We start from the raw sequence: 19,019 nt of genomic DNA on the forward strand, positions 1-19,019 counted from the left end.
AACCCAGCAGCTCTTTAGGAGGTGTACTGGAAAGGGTACTCAGAAACCATGAGCTGCTTGACCAAAGCAGAGTGACACCCCCTCCATTTATGAATCTGAATGGACTGTGGCCCCAAACCGAAGCAGCCTGAGCCTGCCTGCTATCAAGCTCTACCTCACCAGAGGCGGAGCGAGGAGCTGCGGGACTCAGCTCTCTAGCTCTGCCCTTCTCCTGGGAGGCTCACCTCTCTCTTCTCCCCGCACTGCCACCATCCCTCCTCCCTGTCCCCTTTGCTTCATTCTCCTACTCACTGCCACCTTCCTCCCATCCCTTCCAGTGCTGCCCCTTCCATGCTTTCTTTACTCCATCAAGCTGCTCACTGCAGGCCCTCGGGCCCTCTTGCTTTTACGCTCTCCACACTGTGGGTCTAATCCTACAAAGTGCTGAGCTGTGCCATCAACTCCCACTGCAGTCAACAGGACCGGAGCCCACTCAGTATCAGGCTTAGACTGTGCATCTGCCTCCTTCATTCCACCCAGCATAAACGTTCCCTTCCAACAGGGCGGAGAGGAAGTCCCATTCCGTTCCAGCCGCTGGCCCATAGGTACGCATGCTGATCATGGCGTTTCACACCACTGGGCTTTTTAGTCTAGTGCTTCCCTCTCCTGGCTCAGTGGGGCAGCAAAATGAGATGGAACAACCGTGAAAGTGGAACCTGTACCCCTTCCACATATCCACAAGCCAATGAATAGCTGGCAACACCTCCCAACCTGAGAGCCCCCCCCAGGAAAAAGTTCATATTTATTACCAAAGAGACTTTAAACAGGAGTCGGTTGCACATCATGGCCTATGTTCTTCAGCAGTGTCTTGTGATTGGGGGGCCCCCTCAGTTTTCGGTTGGGCCTGCAAGAGGTCTGATTTTAAGCAAGTGCCAAACAGTTACCTTCTGAAAAACCAGACTCCTTTAAGGCTTCTCCAGCTGGGCTCCCAAAATTTAGACCCCGTTAAGATAATTTTAAATTTGGAAAGCACTCTGGGCTCTACTGATGAAAAGTGCCATGTGAGAACTAGGTAGCTTTATTAAATACCCCTTACAGAATGGTGGCATGAAACTGCCAGCAGTTATAGAACAGTTATCCAGCACTGGCTGTAGGCTGGATATTTAAGGAATTTAGTGGGTTGTTTTAGGCTGCGATTTTCCAAGCAGCCTGAGGGAATGTGATGTCCCGGAGTTGGATGTCTAACTCCGGTAGGGAGACACAGTGGGTGAGGTAATATCTTATCAGACCAACTTCGCTTGGTGAAAGAGACAAGCTTTCCAGCTTGACCTGAAGAAGAGCTCTGTGGGGCTCGAAAGCTTGTCTCTTTCACCAAGAGAAGTTGGTCCAAATAAAGGAGATTCCTTCACCCACCTTGTCTCTCTCGTATCCTGGGACCAACACAGCTATGACAACACTGCACACTCCTGGAGGTCCAACTGGAAATCCCAGCCTCCCTGTATGTCACATGACGTCAGGACCTGCAAAGCGCTCCCAGCCCAGGGACTCCTGCCCCGTCTCTCTCACACACAAAGAGGTCTAGCTGGGGTTTGTTGCTCAGGGGACAGGGCACTGCCCATGGGGCAGTGGTTCCCCAGGTGGATTTTCAGATGGCAGTTCAGTGACTGTTTGTAGCGGAAGCTCTTCTCACACTGGGGGCAGCGGTGGAGTCTCTCGCCCGTGTGCACACGCTGGTGCTTCAGCAGGTGGTGCTTGCGGATGAAGCACTTGTCGCACTGGGCGCAGGCGTAGGGCCGCTCCCCGGTGTGGATGCGGAAATGGTTGGTGAGCTGGGATTTCTCCGTGAAGCGCTTCCCGCACTCCCCACAGTGGTAGGGCCGCTCCCCCGTGTGGATGCGGAAGTGGCTGGTGAGCTTGGACTTCTCCGTGAAGCTCTTCTGGCAGGTGGGGCACTGGAAGGGGCGCTCGCCCGTGTGCAGCCGCCGGTGATCGACCAGGTAGTACTTCTGGGTGAAGCTCTTCTCGCACTCGGGGCACTGGTAGGGCCGCTCACCCGTGTGCACGCGCTGGTGTTTCAGCAGGTGGTGCTTGCGGATGAAGCGCTTCCCGCACTGGGCGCAGGCGTAGGGCCGCTCGCCGGTGTGCGTGCGGTAGTGGTTGGTGAGTTTGGACTTCTCCGTGAAGCTCTTCTCGCAGTCGGTGCACTGGTAGGGCCGCTCCCCCGTGTGGATCCGCTGGTGCCGGACCAGCTGCGAGGGGTGGGTGAAGTTCTTCCCGCAGTCCGTACAGAGCAGCGAGCCCTCGCCCTTCCCTGCATGGAGTCGCTGGTGGACGAGGAGGCTTATCTTCAGCCTGAAGCTCTTCCTGCACTTAGTGCAGGTGTACGGGCCCGTGTGACCGACCTGGTGCTTGAGAAGGCTGGATTTGAGGCTAAAGTTTATCTCGCCCTCAGAGCATTTGTAGGGTTTTGCACCTGCCAGGACCTGGCTTCTCTGGGGATGTAGGAGACTGGATTTCTGACTGAGGCCTTCTCCACATGCTGGAGAAATGCAGCCTCCCCCTGCTGTGTGGACTCCCTGGTGCACTGCAAACAACTGCTTACAGACAAAGCTTTCCCCACATTCATTGCATATATACGGCCCCTCTCCTGGGGGACTTTCCTCCTGCTCAGTGGCTGGTGCAAGGCCGCTGAAGTCTCCTCCACATGGAGTGGGCTGGCCCAGGCTGCTTCCTGCAGGGTTTCCCTGCTGTGTCAGTGAGCTGCACTGACTTCCGTGGCTCCATCTCTCAGCAGATCTCTGGAAATCCTCCTCCAAGCTTCCCTGCACCCCCCCGGGAAGTTCCGGGATGGCAGCACTGTCCTCAAGACACCACTCATCTGCTGGAATACAAAGGGAATCCAGAGAGGATTTAACAGCAACCTCTTCCCAGGATGTTCCTCATTCACCAGGAAAGCCCAGGAAGGTTTGAGAGTGGAGAGGGTTCCTGACTGCAGGGTGCCTAGCACACTGCTGGAGCCATATAAATAAATAATCATAAAGCCTTTCCCACTCCTGCCCCCCCATACTGCTTCACCATAGCTACCTTGTCCTTACACATTTATCACTTTCCCACCCCCATGTTCTGGTCCTCCCGCCAATTATCTACCTCCACTGCCCAGTCACATCCCTCTCCTCTGCCGGCAAAGCATTTCCTGTGTACATAACTCACCCTTGATGGGCTCCGTAGGGATTTCTCTCTCCACCAAGCCCCCCTGACTCTCAGCACATGGTGTTTCCTCTTGTTTAATCCATGAACTGTCACTGGGAGTAGAAGTGGGAGATCCTGTTCACGGGAAGGAGAATGACATTAGGTTTCTCTCACATCCGCTGAACCCTGCAGGGAGGATTTCAGGGCAGATGGCAACATCTGACTGGCATCAGCACTAGCTGTGAATGGCGAAAACTCCCACAGAGAAGGAACATGTTGATCAAACTCATCAGAAGAGATATAACAATTACAAGAGCACAGGAAGCTCATATTAATTTCCTGCCCTTGACGACTTCTTGCTGCTTCCAAGTTGCTCTGGTCCATTCCTGCTCACCTGTGCTGGGAGGCGGCGGAGATTCTCTTTTTTGAGATTCCTGCTGTTCCTGGACTCGAGACTCTACCCCGGGTTCTACTGGGGACTGAGCATCAGGCATGGAAGCAGCATTGTCTGTTCATGGGAAAGGACATTAAGGGGATTAGGGTTTGGTTAATAATTCACTGAGTTCACATCTACAAATCCCCAGAATTTTTAACTAGTTTAAACCAGCCCCTTCCATAGGCCATGGGTAGCACCCGGGGCAGTAAATGATAGGGTGGCTGCTCTTTTCTTAAGGACAGGGCTGATGTGGGACTGGCTTTGTCTGGGCTCAGGCACTGTGAGCCGATCACTGCCAAGTAGTGTGGAGCAAAATGGGGCCTGCAGGATACGCTTTAGGCACCCCCTATCATGCGTGGGGAGAGAGATCAGGAAGAGGGGCTCCCTACCTCCTTGTGCATAAGACCAGAGCCTTCCAGAGGCCAGGCTAGCAGGTGCCTACAGCCTGAGCACTATACTGAGGAGCATCTGGCACTTCCAAGATCTGACTGATACTAAAGGAATTTTCAACTCATCTTTACCCAGCGAGATCAACGTCTCATAGTTGTTCCTCATTGTGTTCTTGTGAAGCTCCTCCCGCCGTTGCTCTAAAGCCCCCCACTCCTGCCCGGAGAAACAGCCTGAGACCTCATCGAACTTCACAGGGACCTGAAATCACAAGCGTCACACCCTCAGCACTTCCTGCCCCCACTGGGGAGAGGATTCAGCGCCTCCCCTCCCCAGCACAGTGTCATACAAACCTCCTTCGTCACCACCTTCAGAGCATGACGCAGCTCACCCATGCCTCTCACAGTGCCCCCAACGCTCCCTCTCATGCCTGTACTCTGCCCAGTTCCCTCTTCTTAACACTCTGTCAGCTTCACCAGGTTCTGATGTTATGTCTCCTCTCATGCGGCCCCTTACATCAGGAAAGCATCCAGCAGTGCGTATGCCAAGCATTCTCCCTCATGCCTTCTCCGAACCCAATACTTTCATCTAGCCTTCCACTGCTGATTGAGCATGGCTCTACTCCCCGCTTCATGCCTTAGCCTGCAATAGTTTGATTGGTGTAACTGCAGGTACCTCGCCCTGGCCCCTTCAAACCTCTCCCTGCAAGCAGGGATACCCACTCGCCGAATCTGTGATAGCGCTATGGGCAGAGACCACAGCTAGGATGCTCTGGACCAATTCATATCACCTGTTTTCCCTTTACCTCATTTCCTCCTCTCTCCGGGTGCCGAATCAGCAATTGCATCCCTCGCTCCTTATGAAGGAAAATACACAAAACCAAAAACTGGCACTTACTGATCACTGACCAGTTGCATACCAGGAAAAGCTGCAGGCTCAGTACTACAGGTTAAGACTCGAGTACCAACATTCCAAACAATAGCTCTGGACACTTGCTAATTTCCTGTTCTCGTTGCATGGCTCCCTGTACTCACGTGGAATCTGAGAGCCTGTCACAGCATCTTAGCGTAAGACAGAGTGTCTTGTAGGTCTCCCCCTTTGACTTGTCTGTAGATGGGGAGGAGAAGAATGGAGCTAAGGAGCCCCAACCAGTGCCTTGTTGTGCACCAGTGCACCCAGTCTATCCAAGACATTTTGTAATAGCCTGAATATCCCTGGGCTACACACCCCTGGGACAGCTTTACTCCTGCCCCTCCGTGCTAGCTGGGATATTGTTACCTTGGGGACTTCTCCCTGTGCGCCTGGGGGAAGTTTTAGAATCCAGACATCTTTTTTCTTCAGCAGGTTCTCCATGTTCTCCAGCCTCCTCTGCAGCAGCCCGTACTCCTGGATCAGAGTTCCCAGCACGGCCCATTTACTCTCCAGCTGGTTCCCGAACTCCACCACTGTCCTCTCACAGCCGACTAGTTTGTTCTCTGCCATCCCCATTCTTCCCTCTAGCGTCAACAGTCGCGTGGCATGTGACTCCATGGTCGTCTCCACCGCTACCTCTGGCCACATGGCAGTTTGTTCCAGCGGCAGCTGCATTTCTGCCTCAGAAGTATGATCGGAGGCAGCCAGGGGCATTAAAGGCACCGGTTGCTCTGCTGTGACATCCCATTGCGGAGCCTGCTTACAAGGAGAAAAGAAGAGATGGGCCACAAAGAGAAAGGGCGTAAGGCCGGCTCACGTGTTCCAGGCTGCTCCATGCTCTCTGGGCCTGAGAGTCAGTCTTTTATGGCTGCCTTCAAGACAGGGCCACCCAGGGGGGCAAATGGGGCGATTTGCCCCAGGCCCCGAGTCCTGCAGGGGCTCCCACAAGAATATAATAATCCATAGTTTTGCAACTTTTTTTATGGAAGGGGCCCCTGAAATTGCTTTGCCTCAGGTCCCCTGAATCCTCTGGGCGGCCCTGCTTCCAGATGCAACAACAAAAATGACAACAGACCCTTCCCTGTCAGACTCACATTGGTTTGGGACTCTCAGGCTCGTCACCGACGAACTCGCTATATCCGCTGATCTGAACACTTCTTCCACCAGGGGACCTAATTCTGCTGCCATTTCAAAACAGACGTGGAGAAGGTTCTTGGGGACCACATGCCAGGCCTATCCCACACCAGAGGCTCTTACCACTCAGCTGAGTGGCGCTCCATGCGTGACATTTCTCACCGCTGGAAAGGGCCAACCATCGCCCCCACAGCCTGCCCGTGAGCAGCATGAGAGGTGTGCGGGGGAGGGAGGAGCAGGGTGGACAGGAGTCTGGAGAAACCAGCAAGATGGGGGTATTGGAGAGGGACCAGTCCAGCCTTTGTTCAAGTGGAAGGAGTGGTAGAGCCTGGACAGGCCAGTTGGGGCCTGGAGGCTCTGGTGCTGCCAATATCTGTCTCTTGCAACTCCTCTTCCCTGCTCCTGACAAGCACACGCCAACTGGGCACCAGCGGAAGAGACAGTGTCCAAGCACTCAGTGCTGAGAAAACCCCGCTGGGTCCCTGCTGAGGGGAGAGACTCTGTGAGCACATGTGAGGATGGCACGGATCAGCCTCACAGCCCTGGGACTGCACGGGCAGCCAGGCCTGCTAACCAGGTTGACGCTGCTGTTGCTAGGACGCCCCAGAGTGCATGGCCCCCACGTGCTGCACTGCATGTTGATTTCTGGGCACACGACACCTGCGGCCAGCCGCCACTCGGGTAGGTGCTGGATGAGGCCGGAAGGCACGGAAACAAGCTCTGTAGGGAGGACGGAAAACGGCCCTGGGCTGGAAAAGGGGCTGAAGAGACACAACTAAGGCGGGTTTGATGCAACTGGTTCAGATTCGCCTCCCAAACTGGGCCAAAAACACTGCTGCGGTTATAGAGCAGAGGGACCTCCAGTTCTCATCCCCCTGCAGCCTGAACCCTGCTTGGCTCTCAGCCACTTCCTGGCTTCCCCCAGGGTGGGACCAAGCCCCAGGCCGCCCGGGCACTACCCGACACCGCACAAACCCGAGTCCTCCAGCGGCCCATCTCCCGTGAGGGCCGGACGCCAGCGAGGGTGGTGGGAGCGGGGACCGATCCCTGCTCCCCGCTCCAGCCAGAGCCGCCCCCGCCCGGCCGGGCAGCCCCGCGCTCCCCGCGGCCCGGCTCCCGGGGCCCAGGCCGGGCGGGGAGAAGCTCCCGGGGCCCGAGGCTCCCCCGCCCGCCGGGCCCTTACCTGGGCAGCGGCCCGCTCGGCCATGGCCCCCCCGGGCGGGCGGGGCTTCTCCAGCGGGCCCGGCCCGGCCGAGCTCCGCTCCCGCTCCGGGCTGGGCAGAGTCCCGGCGCCGCTGCCGGGCGGAGCAGAGCGAGCGCAGCCGGGAGGGAGGTAGGGAGCCGCGGCCTGGCTGCGGGGCGGCGCGGGGCGGCAGCGGCCCCTGGGTGTGACCGGAGCCCGGATGAGGAAGGCGGCGCTGAGTCTCGGGGATTCCGGCGGCGCGAACGCAGCTGGGGGCGCTTGTGGCATCCGGGCTTGTCCTGGGACCGGGGGCGGGTGGCCTGTGCCGAGCATCTGCAAGGCAGCCCCGTCTAGCGGCTAGCCTGGCTCTGCTGGTGTTTGTTAGCCAAAGTGCCCAGCTGCCACCCCAGGGTGCCCCTAAGCCTCTGGCTGCCAACCAGGGACAGGCGGGCAGCTGGATGATTGATCTGTTCATTCCTTCTGAAGCACCAGGCATTGGCCCCTGTCCGAGGACAGGCCACTGGGATGGATGGGCTATGGCCCTTGACCCAGTGTGGCCCTTTTTAGGCTTGGCAGGATCAGATTTCATAGAATGGTAGCATATCAAGGTTGGAAGCAACCTCAGGAGATCACCTAGTCCAACCCCCTGCTCAAAGCAGGACCAAGCCTTAATTTTTTCCCCCAATCCCTAAATGGCACCCTCAAGGACTGAACTCACAACCCTGGGTTCAGGGCCGGCTCCAGGCCCCAGCACGCCAAGCACGTGCTTGGGGTGGCATGCCGCAGGGGGCGCTCTGCTGGTTGCTGGGAGGGCGGCGGGCGGCTCCGGTGGCCCTCCCGCAGGCGTCCCTGTGGAGGGTCCGCTGGCCCCGCGGCTCCGGTGGAGCATCCACAGGCACGCCTACGGGAGGTCCACCAGAGCGACGGGACCGGAGAGCAGCAGAGCGCCCCCCGCGGCATGCCGCCGTGCTTGGGGCGGCGAAATGGCTAGAGCCGGCCCTGCCTGGGTTTAACAGGCCAATGCTCAAACCACCAAGCTATCCCTCCCTTGGATTTTTTGTTGGGAAATGTCAATTTCACATACACTTAAACCTACCAGACATGTTCCTATCTTTACTAATGGACATTTACAGACAGGTAAAAAGAGACAAATGCTACCTAAGAACTTATTAGCGTTTGATTTTAAACAAAGGGGTATTTGTATATTTGAACATGTTGACCATTGGTGTTTAACAGTGTAAAGCATTATCTTTTTGACTCTCAAATTTGACTGTTGTAAAATAATTATTGGCTGACCCCCCCCACCCCAATATCCATCAACTGTGAACTTTTGCATTGATTTGATTCCTACCCCTAACTTTGCACAACAGTGAAAAATTAAAATCAATAAGTATTGGGAAGGGAAGGCTTTAAAAAGAACCTTGATATTATAAAATTATTTTAAAAATAAGTATCAAATTCTGCCAAATCTATGGAAAAAGCAGTCAGGACACCACAATTCTCATCTCTGTCTGCCACCAACCTGCTGGGGGAATCTCTTGCACAAGTCTCCACTCCGTGCCTGTTTCCCCTCTGACCGTCCGTCTTTATTTAGATGGTAAGCACAGTGCTCAGGACCCAGCTGGACCATTAATGTTGATATGACTCAGTGTAAAGATATACATCTAGGAACAAAGAATATAGGCCATACTCACAGGATGGGGGATTCTATCCTGGGAATCAGTGACTCTGAAAAAGATTTGGGGATCATGGTGGATAATCAGTTGAGCTCCCAGTGCAATGGGAGCTGTATCTGGCACTGGTGCAACTGCTGCTGGAATCCTGTGTCCAGTTCTGGTGCCCACAATTCAAGAAGAATGTTGATAAATTGGAGAGGGGTCGGAGAAGAGCCATGACAATAATTTAAGGATTAGAAAACCTGCCTTCTAGTGCTTGAGCTCTTTGAGTCTATCTATTTAACTTAACAAAGAGAAGGTTAAGGAGTGACTTGATTTCAGTCTATAAGCATCTACACGAACAAATATTTAATAATGGGCTCGTCAGTCTAGCAGACAAAGGTATAACATGATCCAATGGCTGGAAATTGAAGCCAGACAAATTCAGATTGAAATAAGGTGTAATTTTTTTAATGGTGAGAATCATTAACCACAAGGGTCGCGGTGGATTCTCCATCACTGACTATGGAGTGTTTGGTGAGAAAGCACTTAGCCCTGCAGTCCTTTCTCTGAGTGCAGTGACCCGGCATCTCTGCTGCGTGAAGGCTGGTGTGTTCTCAGCAAAGTTCCTCTCTTGCCATGGGCAGCAGTACAGTCTGCGTGGGTTTTGGAGGGCCTGGTGAGCAGGTGTTGCTCAATGAAGCCTTTCCCACACACAGTGCAGCAGAAGGGCCTCACCCTGGGTGGGTCCATTTGTGAATGGGGAGATACAATCTAAAGCTAAGGCTTTTCAGGCACCTAGAGTGATATGGACTTCCTTCCAGGCCTTCTGAGACCCTGCTCTTGGCTAGAGCTTTCCACACAGCTATATGGTTCCTTCACCACAGGAGTCTCCTGATGTTCAATAAAATCCAAGATCATAGAATCATAGAATATTAAGGTTGGAAGGGATCTCAGGAGGTCATCTAGTCCAATCCCCTGCTCAAAGCAGGATCAACACTTACTAAATCATCCCAGCCAGGGCTTTGTCAAGCTGGGCCTTAAAAACCTCTAAGGAAGGAGATTCCACCACCTCCCTAGGGAACCCATTCCAGTGCTTCACCACCCTCCTAGTGAAATAGAGTTTCCTAATATCCAGCCTAAACCTCCCCCACTGCAACTTGAGACCATTGCTTCTTGTTCTGTCATCTGCCACCACTGAGAACAGCTGAGCTCCATCCTCATTGGAACCCCCCTTCAGGTAGTTGAAGACTGCTATCAAATCTCTCATCACTCTTCTCTTCTGCAGACTAAATAACCCCAGTTCCCTCAGCCTTTCCTCATAAGTGAAGTGCCCCATCCCCCTGAACATTTTTGTTGCCCTCCGCTGGACTCTCTCCAATTTGTCCACATCCCTTCTGTAGTGGGGGAACAAAACTGGACACAATACTCCAGGTGTGGCCTCACCAGTGTTGAATAGAGGGGAATAATCACTTCCCTCGATCTGCAGGCAATGCTTCTACTAATGCAGCCCAATATGCCATTGGCCTTCTTGGCAATGAGGGCACACTGCTGACTCATATCCAGCTTCTCGTCCACTGTAATCCCCAGGTCCTTCTTTGCAGAACTGCCGCTTAGCCTGTCGGTTCCCAGCCTATCGTGGTGCATGGGATTCTTCATTCCTAAGTGATATGAATATGCCATAACTAAGGTATGTTTTATGCAAGATGGGCCATGTGAGGTATCATTGGAAAGGTTATGATATACTGACTATGCTTATCCTATTTGTATACATGTATCATTTCTGTATCTGAAGTTAGGAATATTGACTATGTAACAATTACAACTGTGTTTACACCAGGGGAATGCCCACCAGACAGTAGGAAATCAGCCTGAATGGGCCATTAAGGAGAACAATAGGACTTTGAAGATACTAATCTTCCTGAGAAGCTTCCTGGGATGTTGCTTTGACACTGCAGGGTTATGTGATCATGTCACCTTGTACTGGACACTATCTTGGACTACTAGTATTTTTCCCCTAGTGGGGGTGGGGATCAAACTGGGAAACAAAGGATTCCTGCCATATGTAAATCCTATTTAAGGCTGGGCAATGAGTTAATCAGGGTCAGTTCTTCACTGAATCCCGACCCAAGATGACTGCTAAAAACACCTAAAACTGAACTGGGGCAGAACTGGACCTAGGCTAGAAATGTCTGGCCTGTGAAAGGAATATCTGAAATTCTAAGCTGCCAGCAAAAGAAGTTTGTCTTCAAGAATCTCTGCAACCTGCTTAAAACAACATTTAGGGTGAAAAATTACTACTTGTAGCCAGTTTCTTTAGTGTATTAAGCTTAGTTTGTGTGTCTGCTTTATTTGCTCAGTAATCTAACTTGATCCATTTGCTATTCCTTATAATCACTTAAAATCTATTCCTTGTAGTTAATACATTTTTGTTTTCTATAAACCAGTTTGTGCAATTCAGAACAGGGGCGGAGAGGAACGCTATGCATATCTTCCTCCACATTGAGGGAGGGGGTGATTGTCCTGAGCTTACGCTGTACAGAATTCTGGGTTTGCATCCCGGGGGTGGGTGCACTTGAGTCCTGGGCAATCCCCAAGCTGAGTCTTCCCATGCAGAGCTGATTTCAGTGTCTGTGTCTTCCTGCAGCTGGGCATGTCCCTACCTGTGTGTGTGCGTGGTAGAGGAGGCTTGTGGGCCTGGCACAGCAGGACAGGGTGATGGAGCCCAGGCTGGTGGAATGAGTGGTCTCACTGGGACCCCAGTATGTCAGGTGGCATTCCAGAGTGGATGGCAATCTATCACAAGGAGATTTTCCAAAGGGTAGAGCAGGAAATGACCCATGGGAGTTCAGAGAAACAGCAGACTGACAGGACTGGAAAGAGCCCCAAGGAATCTGCTTGGCATAAGAGAGGTTGCAGTGAACTCCTTGTTCTGGAGGACACTCACATGGAAGAGGGACCACATTTCTCCACAGATCCTGGGCAAAGGCAGAGGGATCTCTTGGAACGCGCCAAAGTCCTGACTCTGGAGGTAGCTATGGATCCTTGCTATGCACTGAATGTGAGTATCTATGCATCAGGAACAGTCAACTTGGATTCACCAAGGGCAAGTCATGCCTGACCAACCTGATTGCCTGCTATGATGAGATAACTGGCTCTGTGGATATGGAGAAAGCAGTGGATGTGTTATATCTTGACTTTAGCAAAGCTTTTGATATGGTCTCCCACAGTATTCTTTCCAGCAAGTTAAAAAAGTATGGATTGGATGAATGGACTATAAGGTGGCTAGATTGTCAGACTCAACAGGTAGTGATCAACAGCTCCATGTCTAGTTGGCAGCCGGTATCAAGCAGGGGCCCCAGGGGTCAGGCCCGGTGCTTGTTCTGTCATGCAGCACTGGCTTGCTGGATCTCCTGCAACTTGTCATCCTGAGCCCTCTTCGTTCTCCTTCTTATCTGGCGCAGACGTTCCATGGTTGAGTAGGGGAAGGCCCTGAGCGCTGCAATGGTAGCAGCTGCAGAGAAAACACACAGAGGTACTGTTGTCAATATCTGGAGGCAGATCCTCAGCTGCTGAAAACCAGTGTAGCTCCATTGCATTCAATAGGACTCTGACCATTTACACCTGCTGAGGATCTGGCCCTTTGAATGCATCCATATTAAGGAAGCACAGGAATGGGTTAGGGAGGAGAACCTAGAACTCATGGAAGGAAGATGAACCAAGAAAAAATTAGATTGGATCTCACCTTATTATCCTCTGGGAGCTTACAATTTTTTAAATCATTTGTTCCAGTATCTTGCCAGAGATCAAAGTAAGGCTGACTGTCTATAATTCCCCTGATCCTCCTTTCCCCCCCTCTTTAAAGATAGGTTCTCTGTTTGCCCTTCTCCAGTCCTCTGAACCTCATCCATCCCAGGAGCTCTCAGAGACAATCACCAGTGGTTCAGAGATGGCTTCACCTAGTTCCTTAAGTACCCTAGTGACTCAAGCTCTGCCAACTTGCATACATCTCACTTATCTGAATAGTCTTTAACCTGCTTTTTTCCTACTCTGGCCTGTTTTCCTTCCCCCTGAATATTAATATTAATTGTGTTAAACATCTGGTCACAATTAACCTTTTCAGTGAAGACCGAAGCAAAAAGGGGATCAAACACTTCAGCCTTCTGTGCCATCTGATAAAATGTCCTTCTGTGTCATTAGCTCTCCTTCCCCATTAAGTAATGGACTTGTACGTTTCTTTGTCCTTGTCTTGCTTCTAATGTATTTATAGAACCTCTTTGTCCTGCCTTTTATGTCCCTTGCTAGTTGTGACTCATTTTGTGCCTTACCCATTCTGATTTTGTCCCAGCATGCTTGTGCTGTCCTTTTGTAGTCATTCTTAGCAATCTGTCCACGTGTCCTCTTTTTACTGCTTGATTTTCAGGTCATTAAAGATCTCCTGAGATAGCCATATTGGTCTCATATTATTCTACCTATCTTTCCTTCACATCAGGATAGTTTGCTATTGTGCCTTTAATATTGTCTCTTTTACAAACTGCCAACTCTCCTGAACTCCTTTTTCCCTTAGATTTTCTTCCTGTGGGACCTCCTTATCTACACATTCCCTGCCTTTAGTGAAGTCTGCTTTTCTGAAGCCATTGCCTGTTCTGCTACTCTCACTCCCTTCCTGCCTTGAGAACAATGACCTCTATCCATGGTCATTTTCACCCAAGCTGCCTTCCACCTTCAGATTCTCAGCCGGTTCCTCCCTGTGAGTCAGAATCAAATCTAAAATAGTGCTCCCCGGGTACATTCTCCACCTTCTGAAACAATCTATTGAGCGCTGTATTTAATTTACCAGAGGAGTGGCGTTTCATGCTTAAAAGCAATTTTAGGGGCATCTGAGAAATGTGACGGGAGCTTTAGATCCTGTGCAGAAGACTGGAGGCACCAGTGCCAGAAGTGTGGCCCTGCTTCCTGCTCCTCTTCTCCCCAAGGATCTGCCCCCTGGCTAGGCTGGAAGCCAGAGCCAGGACATGGTAAGAGCCACCCAGGGAGCCCAGGCAGCTGTGGGGAGCTCTGGATCCTCCACCTGCCTTGCATGCAGGGCCAGGATACCCGAGAGCAGCCCCTGGCCATGTCCTCACCCCCATGAGCACATTGCCCAGGTCAGATGGAGGGTCCGGGGCTCCTTACCATGGCTTGTCTCTGTCTCTGGCCTGGCCAGGGGTGGGGCCTCGGGGAGAAGAGGAGGAGCAGAGGACAGGACTCTGTGGCGAGGGGGGACTAACTTAAGGCCTATCTCAGCCCCCACTGGGAAAAGGGAGGTGCTTTGTGGTGGGGGAGCTGATCACCCTGCTGCAAAGTGCAGCCCTTACTGCTCCGTACCTGTCCGAGGCTCGGAGGGACAAGCGGAGAGGCGCCCTCAGGGGAGCAGACAGATCTGTCACTGAGTGGTGGCCTATGTGAGTTAAGCTGCAGTCCAGTTACCACATGTCCACATCACAAAACCCCACCATTAGCTAACTGGGTCCCTCAGCAGCCTGTGTTTAATGGGGATCCTTTGTTCAGGTAAAATGCATGTTACCATCTACCTTAAAATGTGTTGGTTGGTCCCCTGAGGTTGCAGGGCGGTTGCCTCATTGCATTTCTCCATCCAAGCGGGACATTGTGCCGTGTTTTATTATGGCACGAGGACACAAGTGTCACAGGGAATTACGTTGTCCTGGGAGACAAACTGCTTGGAATGTCTCCTGCTCCATAACAGGGTGAGGCCACATCCTGTGCACCCCCTTGTGGCCACTGTCTGGTCAGGGGCAACGTGCCTCAGTTGCCATCTTCCTCAGGCCTTCAAACTCCACCCACTGGGTCAGTGCTGGAGATGTGGCTTAGCCTTCTGGTCAAGCCACAAACAAACAAGTCCAACTGAAAAGTCCCAGCAAACAAAGGGTTCTTCTGCCCCTCATGGGCTTTTCTTCAGTCTGCCCTCTGGGCCCTGTTCTTAATCCCTTTTTGGGCTACCTTTGAGTCTTCTCCCTGCTCCAGTATAGAGCTCTCATCCCCCAGGCTAGCTCCACCGGCATCCTGTCTGCAGACGCTGGCTCCGGGCCTTCTCCAGCAGGGGTCGGGCAGCCAGCCCACTTCCTTTGATTTCTCTCCCAGCCTGAGCTCTCTCAGCCCTTGTAAAAGGCCCAGGTGCCCATTAAAGCATCAGAGGACCCCTCTAGTCACACCCCCTCAGGCTGGGAAGCAGCTAGCTAATTATGGGTATGGCTACACTGCAGCTGGGAGCGTGCCTCCTGGCCCAGGGAGACAAACTCATGCTAGCGCCGCTCAAAGTAGTGGCTAAAAAGAGCTGTGTGTACTTGGCGGCATGGATGGAGGCCACCCAAGCTCAGACCCTGGGGGTCTTGGACACCGGTGGCTAGTCTGAGCCGCCGCCTGTGCAGCAGCAGCCACATGGCTATTTTTAGCACGCCAGCTCAAGCAGAGGAAGAGGTATGATATAGTAGAGGAAGTAGCATAACATTTTACAGGAAAGGGAAAATGAGGCACCCAGCGACTAAGGCCAAAATATTCCAACTTGGGTAGCTAAAGTAGATCCCTGTATCCATATTAAAGCACTTAATAAGTAGCCTCATTTGCAGACAGGCCGAGTACTCAGCAACTCCCCCTGAAATCAATAAAATACAATCTAGTTCAGGGGTAGGCAACCTATGGCACACGTGCCGAAGGCGGCACACGAGCTGATTTTCAGTGGCACTCACACTGCCTGGATCCTGGCCACTGGTCCGGGGAGGGGGCTCTGCATTTTAAATTAACTTTAAATGAAGCTTCTTAAACATTTTTAAAACCTTATTTACTTTACATACAACAATAGTTTAGTTATATATTACAGACTAATAGAGACCTTCTAAAAATGTTAAAATGTATTACTGGCCCGTGAAACCTTAAATCAGAGTGAGTAACTCAAGACTTGGCACAGCACTTCTGAAAGGTTGCCGACCCCTGGTCTAGTTCCATACCATTCAGCACTCAGCTTTGAAAGGTTTGGCCTAGCTGATCTATCCAAGGTCACACAGGGAGTCAGTTACAGAGCCAGGAATGAAACCAATCTCCTGATTTCCAGCTCTGGATTTCACCACCAACACCCTCCTCCTTGCCCACTTCAGACAGACGTCATGTTTGAAGACTGCACAGTGTGTTCTTCTGTTGCTAGATAATCTCACACACTAGCCTCTCCCACTGCTGAGGGCTCCGGGGCTGACATTTCTGAATCACATGCTCTCTCCAGGTACTCACCTGGCCCCCAACACCTGAACACCTGACGCTCTGTAATGTATTTATCCTCACAGCCCCTGGGAAGGTCAGGATGTGCTACTAGAATTGTTGTACAGATGAGGAACTCAGGCCTTCCTGGAGGGGTTGGGTTTCTGTCCAGGAATCGGGCTTGGTTACTTCATGGCAGGAATCAGTCTCATGGCAGGAACTGGGCTCACCTTCTCTGTGGCCAGTGTCAGGGTCCTGAGTCCCAAAGAGATCCTGGCTTTTCTGGCCTCCTTGTTCTCATCCTCTGATGAGTTTTGCTGGTCATCCTCAGGGGGCCGGGAAGGAGCAGAAAGCAGGGTCCACAGCCTTCCTGGGTTGGGTGATAGTACAATTGTGCAAAATTGTGCACAACCGGTTGAAAGACCGTACTCATAGAATTGTTACCAATGGTTTACTGTCAAACTGAGCGGATGTATCTAGTGGAATCTGTAGGGGTCTGTCCTGGCTCTGGTACTAGTCAGTATTTTCATTAGTGACTTGGACAATGGAGTGGGGAGGATACTTATGAAATTTGCAGATGGCACCAAACTGGGAGGGGTTACAAGCACTTTGCAGGACAGGATTAGAATTCAAAGTGACCTTGACAAATTGGAGAATTGGTCTAAATTCAATAAGATGAAATTTAATAAAGACAAGTGCAAAGTACTTCACTTAGGAAGGAAAAATCCAATGCACAGCTACAACATGGGGGAAACTGACTAGGTGGCAGTGCTGCTGAGAAGGATTTGGGGATTATACTGGGTCAGAAACTGAACATGAGTCAACAATGTGATGCAGCTGCCAAATAGGCTAAGATTGTTCTGGGGTGTATTAACAGGAGTGTCATAGGCAACACACAGGAGGTCATTGTCCCACTCTGCTTGGTGCTGGTGAGGCCTCAGCTGGAGCATTGTGTCCAGTTCTGGGTGTCACACTTTAGGGAAGACGTGGACAAACTGGAGAGAGTCTAGAGCAGAGCAACAAAAATGATAAAAGTTTTAGCAAACTTGATCTATGAGGAAAGGCTGAAAAATGGGGCATCTTTAGTCTTGAGAAAAGAAAACTGAGGAGGGACTTGATAAGTGTCTTCAAACATGGGAAGGGCTGCTGTAAAGAGGGCAGAGCTCAATTGTTCTCCATGTCCACTGAAGGTAGGACAAGAAGCTTAATCTGCAGCAAGGGAGATTTAGATTAGACATCAGGAAAACCTAATTCTAAGGATAGTTAAGCTCTGGAACAGGCTTCTAAAGGAGGTTGTGGAATCCCTGTCACTGGAGGTTTTTAAGAACAGGTTGGACAAACACCTGTCAGGGATGGTCTAGAAGTTATTTCGGTCCTGCCTCTGCGCAGGGGGCTGGACTCGACGACTTCTCAAGGTGCCTTCCAGCCCAGCATTTCTATGATTCTATAAAAATCTTGTCCATCTCCACAAAAAATTGACAGGTCACACTGCTACTACCAGTATCCCTGGTTTTAATGTAAGTCCGACTGAGCTGTTTGCCCTTCATCCAACACTGATTGGTGTCCTGGTTCTGGCCCCTCACAGTCATCTGCTTAGCAATGGTCACAAAAAGATCTCTGTTCTGGTTGGCTGGCCACCAGAGCTTCCTGTACCGATGCCTCTCCACAGATGTGATGAGATTCAGGGTCTCAGCACAGTTCCAAACAGCTGCTCAAGGCATGCTGCAGAGGCTTCCAGAGTAATATCACAGCAAGGTGGATATACTCAAACCCAGGAGCAAAGGGGCAAAGTTTGGCCCCATGCCGGTTTTAAATGGAGGACAGGACAGCTGGTCAATGGGACACCAGAGCAGTAACTGAAAGGAAGCCGGTCTGGTCCAGTACAGCATACCGACAAAAGCCAGCACAGCATACCAGACTGGCTTCCCCAGGCTGGCGATTTAAAGGGCCTGGGGCTCCCAGCGATTTAAATTGCCACTAGAGCCCTGCTTCCGGAGCCCTCAGGTAGTGGAGGTGGCCAGAAGCCGCGGGGCTCGGGGGGTGATTTAAAGAGCCTGGGGCTCTGTTGTTGTACCAGCGGCTGGGAGCCCCGGCCCTTTAAATCACCGTGGGAGCACCGGGCCACTGCTGCTACCCCGGGGGCTCCGGCAGCGGGGCTCCAGGGGCAATTTAAAGGGTGTGGGGATCCGCTGCAGGAGTGGTGGCTGGAGCCCCAGGCCCTTTAAATGGCCCCTGAGCCCAGCCACCTCTGCAGCTAGTAGCTCCAGTAGTGATTTAAAGGGCCCGGGGCTCCCAGCTGCCGCTACCGCAGCCCCTGGCCCTTTAAATCTTAAATATTAATGACCCAGATCCTGAACTGTGCTTTGGATGCTTGCTCCTGGGGCTGTCTTAGTTCAGCTAGTCATGGCCCCAAGGGGCCAGTCCAGTAGCCGGGGATCAGCATAACACAGGGATGCCTGTGCCACCCCCTGTTTTCTTGGCTATGTTCTCTGCTAAGATGGGGGCATGTAAGAATCATTATGGGGGCTCTTCGCCCCCCAAGCTGCCTCCCTTATACAGGGCTTCACAAGCCATAGTTAGTCCCTTCTGGCATCCCCCTGAGGTGAGAGGCAGGTGGAATTCGCTCCATTTCTCAGGGGGAGGAAGTGAGGCACACAGAGCTTAAGTGATGTGCCCAAGGCCACAAAGCATTGTGTTGCAAAGCCAGGATCAGGAGTCAGCTTAGCTCCCAGCCCCATGCTCAGGATCCACCTCTCTCTAATGTAGTCCCCAACAACATGACACTGAGCTCCAGGTCCTGACACACACAACATTTCTGGGCCCAGGGACTGCCTTCTGCTGCAGCTGGGGTGGCGTGACTTCCCATAATGTGCATACAGGGCTTTGGGGCTGATGC

General features: G+C 52.1%; 1 protein-coding gene across 6 annotated transcripts in view; it reads right to left on the reverse strand.

The window, feature by feature from the left end:
- LOC127045845 (zinc finger protein OZF-like) overlaps positions 1-19,019 on the reverse strand; it is a 265,245-nt gene that overhangs the window by 30,890 nt on the left and 215,336 nt on the right. The window contains exons 2-7 of one of the 6 annotated variants that reach the window (XM_050942571.1): positions 7,221-7,253; positions 5,270-5,659; positions 4,126-4,252; positions 3,563-3,676; positions 3,190-3,303; positions 795-2,860 (exon numbers count right to left, since the gene is read on the reverse strand). In XM_050942571.1, the coding sequence (XP_050798528.1) occupies positions 1,542-2,860; positions 3,190-3,303; positions 3,563-3,676; positions 4,126-4,252; positions 5,270-5,659; positions 7,221-7,244 (2,088 nt within the window). In that variant the 5' untranslated portion in view covers positions 7,245-7,253 and the 3' untranslated portion in view covers positions 795-1,541. Of the gene's footprint in view, positions 1-794; positions 2,861-3,189; positions 3,304-3,562; positions 3,677-4,125; positions 4,253-5,269; positions 5,663-5,997; positions 6,082-7,220; positions 7,254-19,019 lie in introns of those variants that run through there. The other 5 variants (XM_050942570.1, XM_050942569.1, XM_050942572.1 and 2 more) reach the window with 5 other exon arrangements.

The sequence above is a fragment of the Gopherus flavomarginatus genome, chromosome 2 (genome assembly GCF_025201925.1).
Source record: "Gopherus flavomarginatus isolate rGopFla2 chromosome 2, rGopFla2.mat.asm, whole genome shotgun sequence".
In the NCBI taxonomy this organism is placed as follows: Eukaryota; Metazoa; Chordata; order Testudines; family Testudinidae; genus Gopherus; species Gopherus flavomarginatus.